This window comes from Trematomus bernacchii, unplaced genomic scaffold (genome assembly GCF_902827165.1).
Source record: "Trematomus bernacchii unplaced genomic scaffold, fTreBer1.1, whole genome shotgun sequence".
In the NCBI taxonomy this organism is placed as follows: domain Eukaryota; kingdom Metazoa; phylum Chordata; class Actinopteri; order Perciformes; family Nototheniidae; genus Trematomus; species Trematomus bernacchii.
In genome coordinates this window covers 6,437,385-6,459,152 of record NW_022987342.1, presented here as the reverse complement: position 1 = coordinate 6,459,152, position 21,768 = coordinate 6,437,385, and the positions used below count along the sequence as shown (strand labels likewise).

At 41.4% G+C, this 21,768-nt stretch overlaps 2 protein-coding genes across 6 annotated transcripts in view; one reads left to right on the top strand and one right to left on the bottom strand.

Annotated features, from left to right (window-relative positions):
• slkb (STE20-like kinase b) overlaps positions 1-3,557 on the bottom strand; it is a 35,052-nt gene extending 31,495 nt beyond the window's left edge. Inside the window, exon 1 of the mRNA XM_034129487.1 lies at positions 2,785-3,557. Coding sequence (XP_033985378.1) covers positions 2,785-2,934 — 150 coding nt within the window. The 5' untranslated portion in view covers positions 2,935-3,557. The remainder of the gene's footprint in view (positions 1-2,784) is intronic.
• stn1 (STN1 subunit of CST complex) lies at positions 1,904-19,947 on the top strand. 5 transcript variants are annotated; one of them, XM_034129526.1, is made up of 10 exons: positions 1,904-1,941; positions 5,042-5,168; positions 5,409-5,504; positions 8,232-8,309; positions 9,102-9,266; positions 11,434-11,545; positions 18,063-18,213; positions 18,417-18,539; positions 18,646-18,718; positions 19,688-19,947. In XM_034129526.1, the coding sequence occupies exons 2-10, from the start codon at positions 5,051-5,053 to the stop codon at positions 19,843-19,845; spliced, it is 1,074 nt and encodes a 357-aa protein (XP_033985417.1). In that variant the 5' UTR covers positions 1,904-1,941; positions 5,042-5,050; the 3' UTR covers positions 19,846-19,947. The 5 variants fall into 5 exon arrangements, with proteins under 5 accessions (XP_033985417.1, XP_033985400.1, XP_033985408.1 ...); XM_034129509.1 differs by lacking the exon at positions 1,904-1,941 and adding an exon at positions 4,923-4,937 and having other exon boundaries at positions 9,105-9,266; XM_034129517.1 differs by lacking the exon at positions 1,904-1,941 and adding an exon at positions 4,923-4,937 and having other exon boundaries at positions 11,440-11,545.
• The last annotated feature ends 1,821 nt before the right edge of the window (positions 19,948-21,768 follow it).

The window sequence follows — 21,768 nt, the reverse complement described above, 5'->3', positions numbered from 1 at the left end:
TTCTCTCACACACACTCCCCCCCTGCCTGAAACGCCTAGATGGAGTCCTTTGTTTACTTCCGAGCATTGTGACATCACTATGTAACATTCGCGCCGCTATTGGACAGCGCTCCAACCAGCGTTTCTGCCAGGGGGGCGTCTTGCCGTCATTTGACGCCCTTATTCAGCTCGGAACGCCCTGAACTCGAGCCGAGGGCGTCCAAAAAAATAAATAATTCGAGAGAAGATCGAGTTTTTATCGCTTGAAATGACGAAAAGGAAAAAGGACAAGGACATCCCTCTATTGGAGGGGGAAAGGAGTCTGGTGGGATTATTTTCGTCGCCAGCAAAGCGTGTTCCTGTGACGTAAAGTGTACTGCTGGCGAGCCTTGACGGGGGGTGCTAGTGGAGCACGCGCGTGAACTGCGAGCGCCGGAGCCTCGCAGCGGCGAAACTGAGGCTTCGTGGTAAACTGTGGTAAAATGAAGAGCCGTTTCAGAGCTGAAAGAGCCGGCTCTTGAGTGAGCCTTCCCTGCCCTGAAGAAGAAGTGATCCTTCGTTAGCGTGAAGAGTCTGCTTTATGCGCTCCGCAGTAGCCCCGCTGCGAGGCTCCGGTGAGTTCACAGTTCATGAGCGTGCTCCACTAGTCTAGCACCCAGCCCCCACGCCCCCGCTCAACAACTTCAAAATGCTGGCTAAGCCCCGGATCTCATACAATCCTAAATCCGCCTCTGCTAAGGGGCGGGACATTTCAACACATCTCTAAGAGGTTGACCAATCAAAACAGAGCTGGCGAGCTAACCAATCAGAGCAGACTGGGCTCTGGTTTCAGACAGAGGGTGAAAAGGGGTGCTGCAGCACAGGCAGTAGGAGAAAATAAGATCATTAAAGCATGTAAACATGTCAGAGTAGAGGCACACAAAACAAATATGAACCTGAAAATGTACATAATACATCTTCCTAGAAAACACTTATTTTCAGCTGTAGTTAATAGTTAGATTTGTCTTGTTAAAGTGGAAATGTCTCTCCTGTTTGTTTAGGCTTCTCTGCAGGCAGGATGTGCTCAATGAAGTCGCCGCTGCGATATGGGATGCAGCCACTTCCTGATGACCTGCCTGTGTTCCGCCGTCAGTCAAACACCAGTGTGGACCATCCCAGTGAGGCATCAGTGCAGTGGGACATTACAACTAGAATGGCCAAAATCCCATTCATATAAACATAACACTGTAATTTACTATTTGTAGATCTCCAACAGCTTGACTCTGGAATGCCAGTGCCAATTGGACAAACATGAACCGCTTTCATGGAATAACAATATTAAAGGGCGTTTTGATCCTTTTCCTTTCTTATATAATAAGTCTAGTTCACGTGAGCCTCGCTATTGGAATGCCCTGTGACCAAATCATTGTGCAAGAAGATTAGGCTTAATTTAAGTATGACACAAGGTAATACCAGCTTGAAATCTTGGGAAACTATTTCAAGTCCAAAAATAACATTTGGCAACCAAGAACAAAACATAACTGCGTTCATTAGCCACAGACTTCCTGGTATTAGACTTGGTAGAGCCCTCCTGTGTGATAAGATTTACTGTCACTCATGCAAACCAAGGTCCAGCTATGCATTAGGGTCAAAGCACACAATGGCACTTAGGGCTAAACGTGTAATCGATTTTAAATCGAAATCGCGATTTGAAATGATGCGATTATCAAATCGCAAAGCCTGCGATTTTTTTTTTTTTACATTTTTTGTTCTTCTTGTGTGTCAGTCATCCACACCAATCAGAAGTGATGTGCTCCACATGTACCAGCCATTGTTAACCAATCAGAAGTGGCCCATGATAGAAGGTGATAGACAGATTTATCCAATCACCTGCCAAGTATTTTTGAAAGTGCCTGCCCTTTTCCAAATGGCTTCCAATGGAGCTTTCCTAGATGGTTTGGTGAAACAAACCACCTGAGTCAGGTTAGTAATGCTCCATCACATGTTTTACATCTATTACAGGGTGAATCTTAAACTGAAGCTTGACTTTAAAGCAACCCAACGGAAGTTTCATGTACGTTTAGTTCTTTCACTCGTAGCTCCAGCTGCGGGGTGCTAGAGACGGGAGCACGTTGATACGACCTTCCTAGCCAGAGATATGGCCGCATTTTACAATAAACTTCCGTTGGGTCGCTTAAAAACAAATATCGCAAATCGAATCGCAATCGCAATATTTGTCAGAAAAATCGCAATTACATTTTTTCCCAAAATCGTGCAGCCCTAGGCACTATTAAAAAGATGACAAGGGAGTGGCTTTGGCATTCTGACCATGTAAAGGGGGTTTAAATATTTGGCTGCCTTGTTGGAGCCTAAAAACAGCTGATAGGCTAAAAAAACATCCACTCATAATAGTGCTGGTGCCAGCTATTGTTCTGTATCTGTATGTATACATAACAAAGATAGTGTAACTTGGTAAATCATTGTGACAGATTGGTAAAAAAGACAGTTTCCAGCAATGAAAGGATCTGATGAAATGTGGATATCTGTCACATGAACAACCTTCCAGTAAATTGGAGAACAGTGACGAGCAGCAGTCCAATTTGACACTTTGCCCACAGTGCTGGTTCCTTGTTTAATAAAAGGTGGGTGGGTCACGGAAATACACCGAGGTGCCACTGTTGGTACTTGTATTATGCTTTGAAAATAGGATTATTTGGTAAGGAGACTCAAGTTTCGTCTCATTTCATGACAACACAAGTCTGACACACACACTACAGCAAATAGAGGAAAAGCTACTCTCTGCATAAAGCATCTCTTATTTCATACCTTGAACACTTTTCCAAAGGCTCCATCTCCCAATTCGCCGATAATGTCCCATATTTCCTCAGGATTTTCATCCCTGCGCACGTGTTCATACTGTTTCTTCTTCTTCTCTGATCCCAATTTAAATATTTTACGGAAATTAAAAAATGACATATTGAATCCTCGGTCATTCAATTATGAAGATGACAAAGGAACTTTAAAACGCCAAACTAGTGTCGGTTTCCTCGGAGAGTTTACTGTAGCATAAGTATTTGGAGTAGTGTCCCATCAGTTATAAATATCCGCTTGGTCAACACTGAGTAGCTTTCATAATAGTTGGGACCAAAAGCTAGCCTAGCCTTTGACACTGTTTTGGCCAGTCCGGAGAATAGCCCTTTCTCTTTGGGTCATTGTTAACCGCTAAATGAATAGCTAACGGGTAACGTAGACGTGTCCTAGCATCTAATATCCCACTGAACAATACTTTATTTTAATGCAAAGTAGTGAGGGAAGCTCGTCGTTGTTCCAATTCCTAACGACCCACTGGCCCGACAACCCTGTGGGGCGGCTCAGTCTCAACAAAAAGAAAAAATAAGATGAGTAAGGCTTCCTCCCAAATAGTTGTATTCCACAGAATAGTTTAGTTTCCTTGAGACGAAAAGCGGGTAGAATTGGTCCGTGCAATAACATAAGCTAAAACGGTTGAAACCTTCATCTTTCCCTTAGTGTGAGACGGGTTTAGTAATCTAGCGGATTTAGTGTCTGAGCGCGTTCCCGTGTGCGCGCGTCTGCGGTTCTTTCTCTTCGTGCCCCTCGTGTTTGACAGTTGGCGCGGTAATTTCAGTCTTCTGCTGCCCTCGTCTGCATGGGAGACCAAACACAGAAAATGAGCTGGGTCCTCAAACCATCAACGAAGATACTGTAGCAGATTTTCATCCAGACACATAATCAATATGCTTTTTATTACATGTGTGTTGAAGTGTTTCTGTGCCAATCTGCCGCCATCGCCTCTAAAAACAGTCTTGTTCCTTTGTGTGCCTGAAACTACATGTCCCATACACCATTGCGAAACACGAACGCATCATAAAGACTGTAAAATACTTATACAAAGCTTTTAAGTGTGTTTTATTAATATTATGTAATTGAAACCTCCCTAACCTAACGTATGTGCATATTGCTGAACCACCGTAAATAAAGAATACTTATTTTATTAAACTGAGCGTCACGTGACCAATATTTTGGTTCCTGCCAAGACCCATGCAGGAAGCACGCAATAGCTAGCTTCTTCGCCGGTGTAGGCATAGATATATATATCTATGGGTGTAGGCAGCGCCATATAGATAGATTATATTATATGGCTCTGGGTGTAGGTACCAGGAAGGCTTCTCAATACTCTAATTTCCCCTCCTCGACTCCTATCCTCGTGTCTTAGTCCCGCCCACAGGAGATGCGACCGGAGGAGTCGAGGAAGGGAACCGAGGAGAGAGGAGGGGAAGCAGCATGCGTTTAGAGAAATGAGAAATCCTCTCCTCTGAGCGGTCATTTTAAAGAGACGTCCGTTAATGGTGACAGGAGGCACAGCCCTCTGTCTGATGGACAGAACTGTGTTCATGATGACTTATATGTTTACTTTTAATTCATTGACAGTGCGGTATAATGAGACAATACCAGGCTACAGATGCGGACATATACGACAGTACACACGTTCAGAGGATGAAGCTGTTAACGTGCTGCTACCATAAACTGGCTGTAGCCCACAAACTGAAATAGAATGATCAAGTTATAGTAACAAATTACAAATTCCAGTGTTATAATTCCATATTCATAAATAAAATGACACAAGCTCTTACGTTGAGTCTGGAGTTTCAATACATTCTAAATCATCAGTAAAGTCTACGACTGATTGATTGATTGAAAAGTTTATTAACAGCTTGTATATTGGGTACAGTACAGTACAGCTCAAAACACCATATTTCGGAGGGAAATGCTACATATTAACTTTTTATTTTATGCATTTCAGTTCTTCATTAACATTCCTTAATTAACACTTCACTTTCCTGACACAGTTCCACTAAAATACATTCACTGTCGATTGTTATTTTTTAATATTCTTTGCGGAATTTGGCCGTGTAAAATGTCCTCTTGGGCTGCCGTACAGCCAATGCATGACGTCATTGGTAAGCGTAACGGACCCCGAACAGATCTGGTAGGCCGAACACATACCTACACCGGTTCCACATAATAGGTAAATAATCTGTTTTGTTTTCATAATGAAATGCAGGCCCCTACAATGGATCCAGCGGAAGAGCCCCCATCGATGTTATGGGGTTTGGACCCGATCTTTTCTGCTTTCGCCAGGCTGTATGTCAGAGACATCCTGCAGATGACAGAGTCCACACAGGTGCCAGGTAACAACTGCTAACTGTCTCTAACTAACTATAGAAACCCACTGTGTCCTGACTCCTTGGTCTATCTATACATTATACATTTCACACGTAACATTACAGTTCTTAATACTTAACAACTTACAAACTAACGTCAGTTGCTGTAAATATGATATTAGCAAGTAAGCTAACTAATTATCATTCTGTAAGTTCATAGCCAACTTTATTTATTATTTTGATCCTGTATGCACCCATGTCCCACAGGTATTTACTTCTACAACTCCCATCCAATTTACAAGGTTGATGTACTTGGGACAGTGGTTTACCAGAGAGAAAGAGAAGACTTCTTCTGTTATGGAGGTAATCTTGTTATTCCCCTCACCAAAATAAAAATAAAATATATATTCACTGATATTATTATATTTTATTAAACACTATACATTATGTGTGTACTTGTGTATCATTGACATAAATAATTTATGAAGTATTTCAGCAACATTCTTAAATATTGTATTTAGGGATGGGAATTTGAAAGCAAATGTATATTCGAATATTCGACCCCCAAAAAACGGTTAACCGATTAACCGAAATGTATATATCCTATAAAAAATGTGGGAAAAATGTTGACAAAAAAATAAATAAATACATGTTGAAATAAGTATAGAAACCAAGTCGAATTTGTCAAATGTATTGAACTGGTGATCACAGTTTGAACAGTTGACAGCTATAGGCCTACAGCTTTCATGCTTAAAACATAACTTGGTTTTTAAATTAAAGAGGGATCATACACGAACAACATAACGGGTTAGGGTAACGTAACCCTATTACAACAGAGATCAACAACCTGTAACAGGGCCTATGCACAGAATGCAGCTATTCAATACTCATTCTTGGTTAAGAATATGAGCATGTCTACTCAGGGGAGAGGCGGGTGCGGAGACGATTCACAATCAGGCCAGCTGTAGAGAAGACCCTCTCAGCTGGAATTTGGGCATAAGATGAGGTTTGAGTCTGCGTGATCTGCGTGTAGGGAGGGGCAGCAGCCATATCATTAGCTAGAACTAGCTAGATCTGATGGATTTGGACATAAACGCGAGTGAAGTATAACCGGACGCGAGAGAGAGATCAGCACCTGCAGCTCTACCCGCTGTGAGGGACCGGTGAGCGGAGCAAAACACACCTTTATACCTAACACACTTAGCTATGGCACTGTCGTATACATTGAATTATTCCATTTGATAATATGTAATCAACTTAGACACCCTTCCCAAAAAAATATATTTATAACTCATATTCTCATATTCGAATACCTGAATAATTTCGAATATTCGATTAATCGTTCCCATCCCTAATTGTATTCCGCTTTTATCAGTATTATAATTCATAGTCGTTATTTATACTTGGGACGATGGGGACTTGTCACAACCATCTTTTGGAAATGGCCATTTTTCCCCACCACTCATTGGGATCATTAGTTAAAAAGGTTCTGAAAATAGCGTGCACAAAGAATTTCAGTAGGGCCTGGCTCATTTTGTGGCATCTGCAGGCAGTGGCAAGTACTTCCGGCATGTACTTCCGGCATCTGCCACCGATGCCACTACTTGCCGAGGCATCTGCCGCTGCTGAACGGGAGTTGCCACAAGATGCCAGAGTAAGAGAAGGTTTACAGTAGCTGCCACTCGCCTTCCGTGGCAAATGCTGCTATTTAAACCCGTATTTATTGTGTAAAATGTAATTAAACATTTTTATTTCAATTATTTAAATGATAGAAAATCCATTAATAGCGGATACTCATAATTTTGTATTGGCTATACTCTCTTACAGTTTGGCTAATCTGCATCACAAATAGAGTTTTTTGGGAGGGGCAGTATAAGAACTGTATGTGTTTAAATCTGGGATTTTTCATCAGCCTTTATATTTATTTCAGATTTCAAATCCTAACTGTATGGCACAAACAACAATTTCAATTTATTTCCCTCAGGTTTGTCTCAAAATCACAAGTTTTTGACTATTTGAGAAAGACATTAAGAATAACCAAATCCAAAAATAGTAGGCTATGCACGGCAACATTTCTCAATGCTTCAGATGATTCTTATTTGATATTGATATCAGTGAATCTAAACAAACCATGTTATTCCGTTTAGACAATCATGACAGTATAGTAAAAAAGCAAGACACAATTCATGTTTTTTTATCCAACCCTCTTATTGTTTTTCGAAACTGGCGAACAATTTGTTATGCTGGACATCAACTAGTTCTTTGCAGAACGTTTCATAGTCCTTTTTTTGGATTACACTGCATAACTGTATGAATGTCTTGCTTGAATAAACAGATAAAGAAGACCAAATAATTAACATTACGAAATATTAGCAATTAAGTAGTGGCATCTGTGGCAGATGCCGGAAGTACCTGCCACAGATGCCACGGAGTAGTGGCATCTGCAAATACGGGTTTAAACAGCAGCATTTGCCACGGAAGGCGAGTGGCAGCTACCGTAAACCTTCTCTTACTCTGGCATCTTGTGGCAACTCCCGTTCAGTGTGTGTGTGTGTGTGTGTGTGTGTGTGTGTGTGTGTGTGTGGTGTGTGTGTGTGGTGTGTGTTGGTGTGTGTGTGTGTGTGTGTGGTGTGTGTGTGTGTGTGTGTGTGTGTGTGTGGGTGTGTGTGTGTGTGTGTGTGTGTGTGTGTGTGTGTGTGTGTGGTGTGTGTGTGTGTGTGTGTGTGTGTGTGGTGTGTGTGTGTGTGTGTGTGTGTGTGTGGTGTGTGGTGTGTGTGTTGTGTGTGTGTGTGGGTGTGTGTGTGTGTGTGTGTGTGTGTTGTGTGTGTGTGTGTGTGTGTGTGTGTGTGTGTGTGTGTGTGTGTGTGTGTGTGTGTGTGTGTGTGTGTGTGTGTGTGTGTGTACTTAGCAATACAATGATGTTGTTGCATATTTTGGATGAAATGTTGAGATCACTATTCTTTATTTACATCTCACAAACTGACACACACACTCTCCTGTTGTACAATAGCTTACAGATTAAAGGAATTTGGCATCCTTAACTCCTCACAAGCTAAAACAGGTTTTGAGTGTCTCTTCTTCTGTTCACAGTGGATGATGGTACCGGCGTGATAAACTGCCTATGCTGGAAAAATGACCTGTTCAAAGAAGAGGAAAATTCTTCTAAATGTGAGTTTGATTTATGAATCTCAGTAATGCTTGTTTTGCTTTGTATTAGACTTCTAATGAAGCAGAAGTACACTAAAGTTGCCAAATCACTGCACATTGACTTCCAAAATAAAAGGATGAATGTACTGATTTTCATTTACATAATATCTGTAAATGTTGTCTCTATTTTGACCATGCTGCTTATCTCTCCATGAGAGTTAATTACAGATGTACCTCAATGTTGCAAATGACACACACAGAGTATATTGTCTGTAGCCAGTATACCTTTTTTTACTTCGTATTTTTGGTTTTGCCTACAGCTGTTACGTCAGAGCGTGTATTAAACATAGGGCAAATCTTCCATTTAAAAGACAATATAAAAAGCAACACTATGAATATTACTTAACTATTGTCAGTATTAGTAAATGTAGTTTTGTAACTGTATACGAGTTGTCTTAAAGGTACTCTTTAGAGCAGGGCTGTCCATTATAGTTCATGGGTCACAGTCATTGACCAAAGGCTGGACCAGCAAAATCATAGCTTAAAAACATGTAAATATCCCCGACTCCAAATGTTTCCCTTTCTTTTAGTGTCAAGTACATTTGGAAAATGTTCTCATTAAATAAATGTACAAAGCAGATCATTAGCAGTTGGAGATGAATTGAAATGACCTCTTTTACATTACTACCTTTACTTTAACTACATTTCAACTATTCCTTTATAAATTACACTTATTTATTACCACAAACCACCGTGTAATATCCTAATATCCTATACTCATTTCCTGTCATAAATGTCCTGTCGGTCCTCCAGCAGGGGTAAAACCCAGTGACGGGGGCTTTAACCCGGTGAGTGAGCTGAAGAAGCTGAGGCAGGCGCAGCAGAGCCGCTGCCGGCTGGAGATCGGAGAGCTGCTCCGGGTCAGAGGACCGGTGAAGACGTCCAGACAACAGAGAGAAATCATGGCGTCCTGCTTCTGTGAGTGCACAGGACTGCCATCTGCTATTTGCTATCAGAAATGTACTCACCAGCGATAATACTCAAACTTATTATGTTTATATAAATATTTGTATTCATTGGTTTTAATATTATTTTGTATTAGATATTTAACTTTAAATTTATGTTTATATAAATATTTTTATTTTATTTCACATTCTTATTTTAATATATTTTGTTGAATATAAACATCTTCCTTTTTATTTCCAATTTAATAACATATTTTATTCCAGGTTTTTAAAATAAAAATAAAAACCTGGAATTAAACTTTTATGTTTTTATAAATATATACATTTTATTATATTCCACATTCTTACTTTAACTTGTTATGTTTATATAAGTATCTTATTTAATTTATTTTAATCAGAATCAGAATACCTTTATTTGGGCACATTTACAATAGTTACAGCAAAGAGCCAAAGACAGCTTAATATCTCTCAACAAGCATGTATAAGAAAGAAATATGAATATTAAAGAAAAAATAATAATAATTACACAATATACAAAGATTCACATCCAGTAAAAGTTCAGCGATATAGCAGCCAGGTTTGTATGTACACATTCTGATTCTGATTAGAATAAGACTACCAATGACTAGGGATGGGTACCGAGCCCCAGTATTAAACGGGCCCCGGGGCTGAATTATTAAAGACCGTGGTACCGTTAAGCTCCGAAGTTATCGGTCTTTTTATCTGTACTGGAGACATGTAAAATATATGTCATATGTATTATTGTTACACAAACATTATATTGCAGTTTTAGTGTCGTCAACTCCGTTATCTAACATGCAAAAAGACTGCAAAATGCATCTATGATTTATTTTTAGTATTTTAGATCTTTCCAATCCAGACGAGAGATCTCTCTCCCCCGTCTGTGTGCGAGGGGGCGGGGCAGTTTACACACACGCGGCTGCTACATGCATGTAACACACACACACACACACACACACACACACACACACACACACACACACACACACACACACGGCGGAGATGGCGGAGAGAACTTGCTCCAAGGTGTGGTTAAACTTTACTTTACTCCATGTTGACAATGCTCGTTACCAAAAGTGCAATAAGAGTTTAGCATGTCAGGGCGGTAACACGAGCAATTTGTCTAAACATCTTGCAAAAGTGCACCACATTCAGACGGAGAAATGCACCGGGTTCGAATGTCTTTCTAGTTGCTCTGTAGCCCCATCCACAAGTAACGTTTCCACGTCAGGTGTTATGTATGCAAGCAGCAACACACAGAGCTAACTCAATTATATAAACATGGGTTAATGATTCGAGGTAACTGAGTTATTTATTTTGTTAAAGTTTCAGCTACAATGAAACAACCCTGGTGCTGTTTCTTTTGATGTGAAATATTATTTATTTAATTTAAATAAAAAGCAATGTTCATTTTGTTCACAATTTGTTTAGCTAGCTTACTGTACCTTATTTTTCTCTCCAAAAGAACCGATAAGAGTACCGTTAAAGGACCGGATCGATAAGCGGTATCGATAAAAGTAGTAGTACCGTTAAAACCTTAACGATGCCCATCCCTACCAATGACCTTAAATACCAACATTTAACCGTTGTATCAGAAACTACACATGCTGAAACATGAACATGCATTCTCACAGTGACCCACACTCTCTGAAAGTGCCTCGCAAGGACTTTCTTTATCCTATCACTGTGGTCTTGTTTAATGATGCCTTACATGTGTCTCTCTTTCTTACACAAACACACACAGTGCACATTCTTTATTAACACACCATCTATATCCTCTGCCCATTCATCGTGTGTGTGTGTGTGTGTGTGTGTGTGTGTGTGTGTGTGTGTGTGTGTGTGTGTGTGTGTGTGTGTGTGTGTGTGTGTGTGTGTGTGTGTGTGTGTGTGTGTGTGTGTGTGTGTGTGTGTGTGTGTGTGTGTGTGTGTGTGTGTGTGTGTGTGTGTGTGTGTGTGTGTGTGTGTGTGTGTGTGTGTGTGTGTGTGTGTGTGTGTGTGTGTGTGTGTGTGTGTGTGTGTGTGTGTGTGTGTGTGTGTGTGTGTGTGTGTGTGTGTGTGTGTGTGTGTGTGTGTGTGTGTGTGTGTGTGTGTGTGTGTGTGTGTGTGTGTGTGTGTGTGTGTGTGTGTGTGTGTGTGTGTGTGTGTGTGTGTGTTCCCAGATAAAGTGAACGACCCAGTGATGGCGGTCCAGATAGCGTGGATGATGGAGGTTCCTCAGCTCTACAGGCAGTGTTATGACAAACCACTTCAGCTGCAACCTACAGCAACCGGGTACGAACATCCATCCCTTATATCGCACCATCACAGCATATTACATCACTGGTGCCAGGATTCCATTCAATTATTGAACATTTGACCACATTTCTAGAAAAATGTCAAAAGGAATGACTATTACCATGTTTCTATTCACATTTAATGAGAATTAGTTCTCGGTTCAGCAAGAAGGGAAGAAGGGGAGAGTACGATATCTGCTCCTTACACATGTACACACTAAATAAACCAACAAATTGACAGAGAATCTGGTTTTAAAAATGAAGGTATTGCTTCTGCCAAAAAAAACATTGGCTCTTCCGCTCGAACCAATGGCTGGAATTGCAATAACTGCAGCATAACTTAAATGATTGCAGCACTGATGGAGGTTTTCTGTAACTGTCCAAGTCTCTTCACCTTGTTTTAAACACTGACAGAGTCCTCACCATGTTCCTGTTAGTGTTTACTTCCTGCCTCTCTTCTTCTGCTGTTCCTTTTAGTTTTTATTTCTCTGACGTCACTCTACTATTGCGTTTAACAGAAACCTGTTTTAGGTGATTTACTGTAAAAAATCACAACACACTTGGGCTGTGCAATTAATTGAATTATATCAACATTGCAATATGGAATAATGCAGTATTTAAATTGTAGGTATGTGTTAAAATGGTGTTGTGTATATATACAGTATCCCAAATGTGTTTGGTTCATATCCTCTTAAAAAAATCCCTTCATAAATGTTGTAATGAGAGACATAAGAAGAGACATTCTGTTTTTGTTCATGTCTCGAGAATGTCTCTCATAATGACAATTATGATAACAAAATTATCAATCCATCCATTATTGCGAATCATATCGCAATTGCAACACCAGTCAAAATACTAGCAATTCATTGTTTTTTTGAACACACACTGGCTGCTTCATTTAGCATGTAGCGTTTCTTAGATGTAAATTGTGCACACCATTCATACTTACCTTACAACAGAAAAAAGACTAGCAATGACGCACATGTGAAGACACTGAGAGTTTTGTGGGCTTAAACATAATACAAGTGTTGCCCTTTAAAAGGTTGCAAAAGCAAAGCACATTAAATATCCCAACAATAGATTGCACTAAGGTATAATTCATATGTTCATTTTATTAGAAAAACTAAAATAAATCAAATACATACTTTCCTAAAGAAATTGTAACTAGTTGTCGGAGTTTGATTTGACTCGAGGACTATCAGTTATCTGTAGATATACATTTAAGTGTAAGGCCCTGACACACCAAGCCGATTTCGGCCGTAGATAAATGTCTGGCCGCCAATGAGCGTCCTGTCGCCCTACTCAGATTGGTGTGTCCCGCCCCGTCGTGTCTTTTCGGCCGTGCCGACACCTTCCGCTGCCGATTGACCAAGTTGAATCGGCAGCGGAGGCTGTCGGCAAAATAAATCACTCTGATTGGATGTTCAGCTTAGCGAATCAGTGCATCAGAAGCGAAACGGAAGTGAGGTACGCAAACAAACGATTAGGCACACACGGGGGCCTTTCTCATTTCTCTAATTTCCCCTCCTCGAATCCTCGGTCCTCCGGTAGTGACCCGGAAATGGATTTCAGCGCGCCATGTTGAAGGACATCTAATTTCTTTAAATGCACTTCGAGGATCGAGCATCGAGGAGGCTCTCTGGAGGAGCTATAACCGAGTATACACTGATGGGTCCTCCGCAGATGTATTTCCGGCAACAGTGATGTCTAAAAGAGTCATGACGCACGGCCGGACTTATCTCAGCCAATGACAGCTCTGCATGCATCCTCTGGATATTATTTTATTAACTGCTTTAATCGCGACGCGATGTTTACAGTGAGAACAGCTGTGAGGTCCGTGCAGAAAGCAGAGCAGTGTGTATAATATATATCACTCAGTATAACAGGCCTACATTACACTCTTTATTTATAATTAATTTTACATCATAGCGATCTGGAATGAAGAAACCGAAGACCAACTCAGTTGCCACGTAATTTGCTGCCACACTTCCTGCATGAGGTGGACAATAGCTTCTTCAAGTAGTTAACGGACAGGACCCTGGACGATGTGGCTAATTTTCTTTTTATTGTATTACTTACTATTTTTATCTTATTGTATTTTAGTCGATTGTTTACATTGTGCAGTTCTACATTTGATAATAAACCACTTTTTACCGCTATTGCAAAATACAAAACTTTATTTCGTACCTTCATACTTCATACCATTAGATAACACAACATTAGAATGAGGATAAAATTAGCTATATTCAGTGGCGTAACTATCGACGGTGCAGCCGGTGCAATGCACCGGGGCCCAGAGCCGGGCAGGGGCCCATGCAAAAAAAAAAAGATTTATTTTTCATGGGGCCCCAATGGCATTGGCCGGTTCACGCAGACTTCAAAGTAACCAAGCAACCTAAATTAATTTGTAATTCGTCTGGCATCAGCAAGTTCGGCAGCATACAAAATTGAATAGCCTGCATTTATAATCAGGGTTCCCGCGGGGTCTTAAAAAGTCTTACATTTGATAATCAGAATTTAAGGCCTTAAAAAGTCTTAAATATGATCAAAAAAATAAGAAAGGTCTTAAATATGATTTAGAAGGTCTTAAAAATGATGGGATTTGAAAGGTACTTCTGTGTTGCGATCGCGTCTAAATGTGTTTTGGGGGAAATGTCCGGGCTGCAAAGTAACCAGTACGGTAAGAGCCTTCAGTTCCCCCCAACAATTTGTATTGAAATAAATCAACATGGAACCAGTAATCACTAACTTTGTTTCCCCCGGCCCCTTATCGGAGAACACCCAGCTAGTAACCTAGCAACCAACCAAGCTTCAGCTAGGTTCACCAAAACAATATTTGCACCGGGGCCAATCACAACCTTGTTACGCCACTGGCTATACTACAATAAAAGTCAGAAGATACAGATGTACATGATGATACATAATTTGCCTGTCAGTGTTATGATGTTGTATATTAATATAATCTTGGATTATAATTACTGATGCATGGAATGTGGTAGCAGCAGTACTTTAAGGTTGCCAGCCACAATGCTTAAATAGTTTCTTTCTGCGCGTTAACCGAATATTTAACAATGACGGAAAAATCTGAAAGCAGTCCGTCATTTTGACAGATTAAAACAAACTCGGAACAGCGCCAAAGTTTCCCCGCAACGAGGCTCCGGTGTTATGCCGTGTTATGCATGCCCTCAAAAAAAGGAAATGATACCGTTTCCAAACTTAACTTTGCCGTACAAATCATTGAAATGTCTGTGAGTTTTGGCTTTACGCTGCGCGCGCTCCCGCAAGGTGCAGTGGGCATGCATAAAGGCCCCTACACACCAAGCTGACACCAAAGAACACGTCCCGACGGAACACGACTGTTGTGTCGCCTCACGTCTCCTGCGTCTTGGCCAAGCGGCAAACTCTGGGGCAGAGCCGGGAGGCCAATAAGGAAGTGCCTCAAACTGCAGTTCATCTATTGGCCGATAGGCGATGACTGTAGAAAGGATGAATTTCCATAGACCCCCATGTTAAAATGCCCAACTTTACAGCAGAAATAAACATGTTTCTATCCCTGGATGCAATACAAAGTATTCGGGATATAGTTAGATTCCACCTTAATGATTATTAATTGTTGAGTGAATTGTTTTATAACGCAACCCTTTTATTTATATTAGGTCTTAAGGTTTTTGCATAAATTAGGGAGTGGTCACTTTGATGGACAGGTACGTGCCTCACTGTCAGCTAACAGCAACTTGTCCATTCTGCTAGGCTACAACGTTAGCTAGTTGTAGTTACTGTACTTGACCCTTTAGCCGCGTTCGTGGTGATTGTGCCTTTTAGCGAATGTTGTTACAAATACCAGACAATTAAAATGTCGTGCTGTGCGGTTGAATGTACTAACAGAACTTCCAAGAAGTCTAAAATGATAATATTATACATGTTAACCCCGTTAGCAGGTGTTTGTGTGCTTGTTAGCTTAGCTTGTTATATAGCTTATTAGCCAGCTAAGGACGTAACCCTTTATACATGTATATATATTAGGGCTGTCAGTCGATTAAAATATTTAATCGCGATTAATCGCATGATTGTCCATAGTTAATCGCGATTAATCGCAAATTAATCGCACATTTTGTATCTTTTCTAAATGTACCTTAGAGGGATATCTTTCAAGTTTTTAATACTCTTATCAACATATGAGTGGACAAATATGCTTTATATGTTTGTTTATTATCATTTGAACAATGACAAATATTCTCATGAATATTAAACACAACAACCTCTGAACATTACAAATATTCGCCTCAATTCAACCTGGAACCTCTCTCATACAATAATAGTGTGTGTGTGTGTGTGTGTGTGTGTGTGTGTGTGTGTGTGTGTGTGTGTGTGTGTGTGTGTGTGTGTGTGTGTGTGTGTGTGTGTGTGTGTGTGTGTGTGTGTGTGTGTGTGTGTGTGTGTGTGTGTGTGTGTGTGTGTGTGTGTGTGTGTGTGTGTGTGTGTGTGTGTGTGTGTGTGTGTGTGTGTGTGTGTGTGTGTGTGTGTGTGTGTGTGTGTGTGTGTGTGTGTGTGTGTGTGTGTGTGTGTGTGTGTGTGTGTGTGTGTGTGTGTGTGTGTGTGTGTGTGTGTGTGTGTGTGTGTGTGTGTGTGTGTGTGTGCGCTATGTGCAGCTCAAGGCATATATGCTCCAACGGGAGCTGCCTGGACGCTGCAATCATGTTGCGTGTGCTGACTTTTCGTACAATGTCCCACTGTCTGGCTACCTGCATAAAGTCCAGTGCTCGACGAAATGTCATTGAAACAGCTCCTTATATCCGTTAGCGCAGCTAGCTAGCACCAGATGCTAACAACAACACGTAAGGTGTGCCTCGCTCGCGCGAGTCGCGCCACACATACACACTCCCTCCCGGTCCTCCCGATGGCCAGTCCGGGCCTGCCAGTGAGCGTGGAAGTGTGGTCTGCCACAAGCGGGCGGCAGGAGCGGTGCTGTCAGCATCAGCTTGTAGATGGTATTTTACACTCGATGCGCTCTGAAACTACGGCGGCCGAGGACAAAAAATACACATGCGTTAATCGCGTTAAAATAATTAGTGGCGTTAATTTTTTTTTGCGTTAACGCGTTATTAACGCGTTAACTTGACAGCCCTAATATATATATATATACATATACAGTTTAGTTTATGATTCAGCCTTGGGTAAGACTTTTATAGTCTATGGATATGACGCCCATAATGCTAAACGGGAGCAAATATTAAAAGGGGACCCAATTATCCCAGTGGTGGCCGCCGGAGCTAACGGAGCCGCAGGGGGCTAGCTCCAGCCGGCGTCCCGGCGGCCGGAGCTAGCCCCCTACGGCTCCGTTAGCTACAATTGTTCTGCTATGTATCGGCACTTATTTTATTTTATTAACGTGTGAATGACGACCATTAAGAATAACAAAAAATTGCTAATTCTCTTGCAGATTGTCTCGTTTGATTAGGAATGTAACGTTTATATAGTGGAACTACACTGTTTTAACAAAACCAAAGTGCCACGCAGTAACTTGGTATGCATGTATTTCATGTTAGCTTAGCTTCTTAGCTTGAGCTAGCTCTGGAACTTCCAGCTCGGTGGCAGCAGGTCCCGCCTCGGCTCCGCCTCTTTGCCCTTATTTGGATCAGGCTGGAGCAGGCGGGAGTTAGACTCTGACGTCACTGTCGAGACTAAGGGCTTCTCTAACTCTGCAGAATCCTATGGGTGACGTCACGGACACTACGTCCATTTATATATACAGTCTATGGTCTTGGCCAACAGTCGCACTGGAACACACCGCAAAGACTTCAGCCGATGGCCAAGTAGCACATACGAACTGCGCATGCGTGAGTGGCAATAACTCTCCTTACCAGCAGGCGGCGGTAGTGTGTATTCGTCATTCAAAAGAGGCAACCGGAAGACAGACTGCGTGATACAAACAACAAATAGCGTGTGCGTTCCATTTTCACTCTCGTCCATCGAAAACATGTTTAGTGCAGTACTGGCGGTATCAGCCCTTGGACTGTTGCTAGTGGAAGCAGATAGATGAAAATGAAAAATAATAGCCGTCTGTGTGTGCCTTCTTAATCGTTTGTTTGCGTACCTCGCTTCTCATGCACTGATTCGCTAAGCTGAACAGCCAATCAGAGTGATTTCTTTTGCCGACAGCCTTTTGCCGACAGCTCAGCGGAAGGTGTCGGCACGGCCGAAAAGACACGACGGTGCGGGACACACCAATCTGAGTAGGGCGACAGGATGCTCATCGACGGCCAGACATCTATCGACACCTATCGACGGCCAAAATCGGCTTGGTGTGTAGGGGCCTTAACACGGCGCTAACAGTTCACGAGCGTGCGCCCCCCATCTTTGCGGTGTGTTCCAGTGCGACTTTTTGGCCAAGACGCAGGAGACATGAGGCGACACAACAGTCGGGTCCGTCGGGACGTGTTCTTTGGTGTCAGTTTGGTTTGTCGGGGCCTTAAGTATGAATTGTATGAAGGCCATTTTCTCTCTGTGTTGTTCAGTGAATCAGCTGTCAGTTCCATCGGCAAGGCAACCAATATCATCAAGGATTTCTTTAAGCAGAAGTCGGTGAGCAGGTTCAGGCCGTATGATGTTGAGGACCTCCTGCAGCCTCTGATCCCTAGACAGCCTCAAACTGCACCAGCAGACCAGGTACGCCCGATTATAATATTGGATCAGTTTATTTTTGAAGATGTGTGGAGGTGGGATGAAAGGAAAATCAAACGTCAGACTGTATTTGAAGTGTCCTTCAATATAATAAAGTATATCCTTCAAAAAGATAGAAGAAAATGCCATTTGAAATGTAATTTCATTTTAGCACTGCTGTATTACCATGCTTCTCTGTTGCTACGAAGGAGCCAGTGGCGGGTCCATCTGCATGCCAGCAGCTCCGGCAGCTCCTCAAGGAGGCCCTGAAAATTCTTCAGGATGAGGGTATTGTTTACCGCAAGGTCAAATCCCAGGATGAGCTTTATCATGTAAGAAACATCAGAGAGTCCTTCAATTATTCTTAACACCTCAGCAGGCTGTTAAAGCGAGGATGCCTTATGGACGTGTGTGTTCGATGTTGTTGTCCATCACCAGGTGACTGCACAGGACAAAGATCTACTCATAGCCGTCAAAGATATCATCAGGGAGGACTGCAAGAGAGAGAAGTGTAAGTACTCTTCAAGTATCAAGATTTTGATAATTTTTCTAATTCACCTTTGTGGCAATGTTTTGTGTAAAGCAGTAATTAATAGTTAAATAGGACATATTATGCTAATGTTAAGGTTGATATTAGTCTTTTGTGTCTCTACTGTGATATGTCGCCATGCTTTAATGTTCAAAAAGCTCTTTATTTTTCTCATACTGCCTGTGCTGCAGCACCTCTTTTCACCCTCTGTCTGAAACCAGAGCACAGTCTGCTCTGATTGGTTAGCTGGCCGCCTCTGTTGCGATTGGTCAAGCGCTTAGAGATGTCCGTCCCTTAGCCTATCACTTACAATGTAATGGCGCGCTAACCAATAGAAGCGTCAGTGTTACATAGTGATGTCACTATGTAACTGAAGTAAACAAAGGTGTCGAATGGAGGTGTTTGGAGGTGTTTGAGGCAGTGCAACAAAGTACCTACTTACTCATCTCTGCTTTAATACAGTGGTGTAAGAATGATTCTTTAACCCGTAAATTAGTTGGCATTTTATCACTTCCGGGTTCACTCGTCTAAATGTGAAAATTAGTTTTTGCTTAGATTCCTGAAATAAGGTCTATAGTAAATACAACTGACCAGATGTTCACACTTTGTTTTATGACATAAAAAATGTCAGTAAACACCCCACTGGTGAATGTTTGAAGCTTTTAAAAACGGTGGTTGCTAACAAATGACTTAAAAAGACTATTAAAGGTGGGGTAGGTAAGTTTGAGAAACCGGCTCGAGATACACTTTTTGTTATATTCCATGGAATGCTCTTAACATCCCGATAGCAATGAATATCTTAAGTGCTTTGACGGAAAATCCATACAAAAATTCATCTGTGGAAGCCGTAGTACTGTAAAAAGCACGACCAATCATCTGAGCCTCCATCTAACGTTGGTTTCCATGGCCACATGCCTGTGTGTTGACAGTGTCTTCCTCCTGTGCCCGCAGATGCGGAGAAGGGTTGCCACATCCTGCACATCCTGTCTGCAGTCAGGCAGCGCTACAGCCTGAATGTGAGCAGAGCGGCACTGGAGCTGGTCCTCAAATCACTGGAGTGCAACAGTGACGTCGTCAGCACCAGCGACAGCCATTACACTGTGTTTTAACTTAGGCACAGTTTGGCTGTATATATATATATATACTATGTGTAGTATGGCCTATTACTCCAAAATGCGAGCATCCAATTGAAATAAATCATGTCATTTGTATTCCTTTGTTCATCGTGACTATTGTCAAGAACATCTCTTTTACAAAACCACTATTTTGGGATCCATTTAAAGGTGGGGTAGGTAAGTTTGAGAAACCGGCTCGAGATACACTTTTTGTTATATTCCATGGAATGCTCTTAACATCCCGATAGCAATGAATATCTTAAGTGCTTTGACAAAAGATCCATAAAAAAATGTCATCTGTGGAAGCCGTAATACTGTAAAAAGCACGACCAATCATTTTAGCCGGCCCGGCTAAAATAACTGGATGGCCTACCTGCCTGTCAGCCTTCCATCTGTGCACAAACTTATCTCGTGCCCTCATTGGTCATGTGCGCGTTCGTGTGTGTCGGAGGAGGGGCTCTATAAGGAAGTGGCAGATTTTCTCCGGTTGTGTATTTTCAAATTCTAGCGATCTCGAGCCGGTTTCTCAAACTTACCTACCCTACCTTTAAGTCCATTTTTTAACCATGCTGATACAATTTTGCAATCCACTGTTGTAATTAATAATGATAGCATACATTTCATTGCTGTAAATGGCTGCATTAAAATGCATGGCACCTCTTGGTCCCCATCCCTCTCAATTGATGTCCGCCCATAAAATATTTATATTGCATCCCTTTACAGTATATCCAATCTGACTGGCAAGACACACAAAAACTACATAGGATAAACCTGTAAGAAAAGCAGTGTTAAATAATAATACCAATAATCGGCTGTTATTACCATCTCTGTCATCATAATTTTAAAAAAGCAGTTGCAAGCACATCATAATGCCAAAATGCAACATGCACAAATATGTTGTATCTTCATGTGGTTATACTGACATAAATATAATGCACTACTCATCCAACGTGCATTATGCATATCTAGGCTGGGAATCAAACTTCTGAAAGTTGGACTAAAAATATAACTCAATTACATTTTTATTAGACTTTCCCAGTCTGGAAAATTCCCAAGTCTTTGAAACTACATGCCCGGTTTGTTTTGCAGGCTTTCAGTTAAACACTTGCAGTCTCTGAGTACATGTAGAAAAAATCAGAATCATGATGAGTAAATATCATGTGAAAATTGGTGGATTGTCAATTAAATAAAAAATGTTTGATTTGCAAGAAAGCCCTTTAGATGTATACATTACATAACTACAAATTAGTTTTCTCTCATTGACCCCTTGACAATCTTTGCCTTATTGGTAATCCATCCTTACATCTTCCCATACGCATATTAAATGACTTCACAACAAAGCAGTTCACACACAGTAGGCTTGGAGCTTTTAAATCCCCTGGGGCAGATGCCCAGTTGGAGTTCAAGCCTTAGGCTAGTGCTTACAGTAAAGTCATTATAATAACAACAGAACGTCTTAAAATGTGATACTTATCTGATCTTCATGCCATGAAAACCTGTTAAGGGGCTTAATTCATTTTAGGTGTTCAATTTAGTGAACTAAAAAGGAGTAATAAGTCCAAGCTTTAGCACCATGCCTGTGTTGCCGTGTGCACAGGGGGGCAGTGTTCGGTCGTTAATTGGCTCTTTCATGTAGAGCAGGCTATTTCTGATTGGTCGCCTGAGAAACATCTGTATCCATATCTCCAGCTGCTCGTGTCTCCGGCCAGAAAGCTGCTCGTGACTCAGAGACCGGAGAGTGTGAACAAAGTGAGCACAGCTTCATTATCACACCGGGAGAAGTAGGAACATTTCAATGAATAACCTGCAGTTCGTGTCGAATTCAGGCCTGCATGTTGAGACATTACGTTACTTTATTTAATATGCTCTGAAGCGGGAAGGAAAAGTTCTGGGGCCCCGGGGGAAGATTAGTGAAAT

Coding starts and splice junctions, on each gene's coding strand:
- stn1 (XM_034129500.1), top strand. Junction 8,310..9,101: donor AGAGGAAAATTCTTCTAAAT/GTGAGTTTGATT, acceptor TCGGTCCTCCAG/CAGGGGTAAAACCCAGTGAC. Junction 18,719..19,687: donor GGACTGCAAGAGAGAGAAGT/GTAAGTACTCTT, acceptor CTGTGCCCGCAG/ATGCGGAGAAGGGTTGCCAC.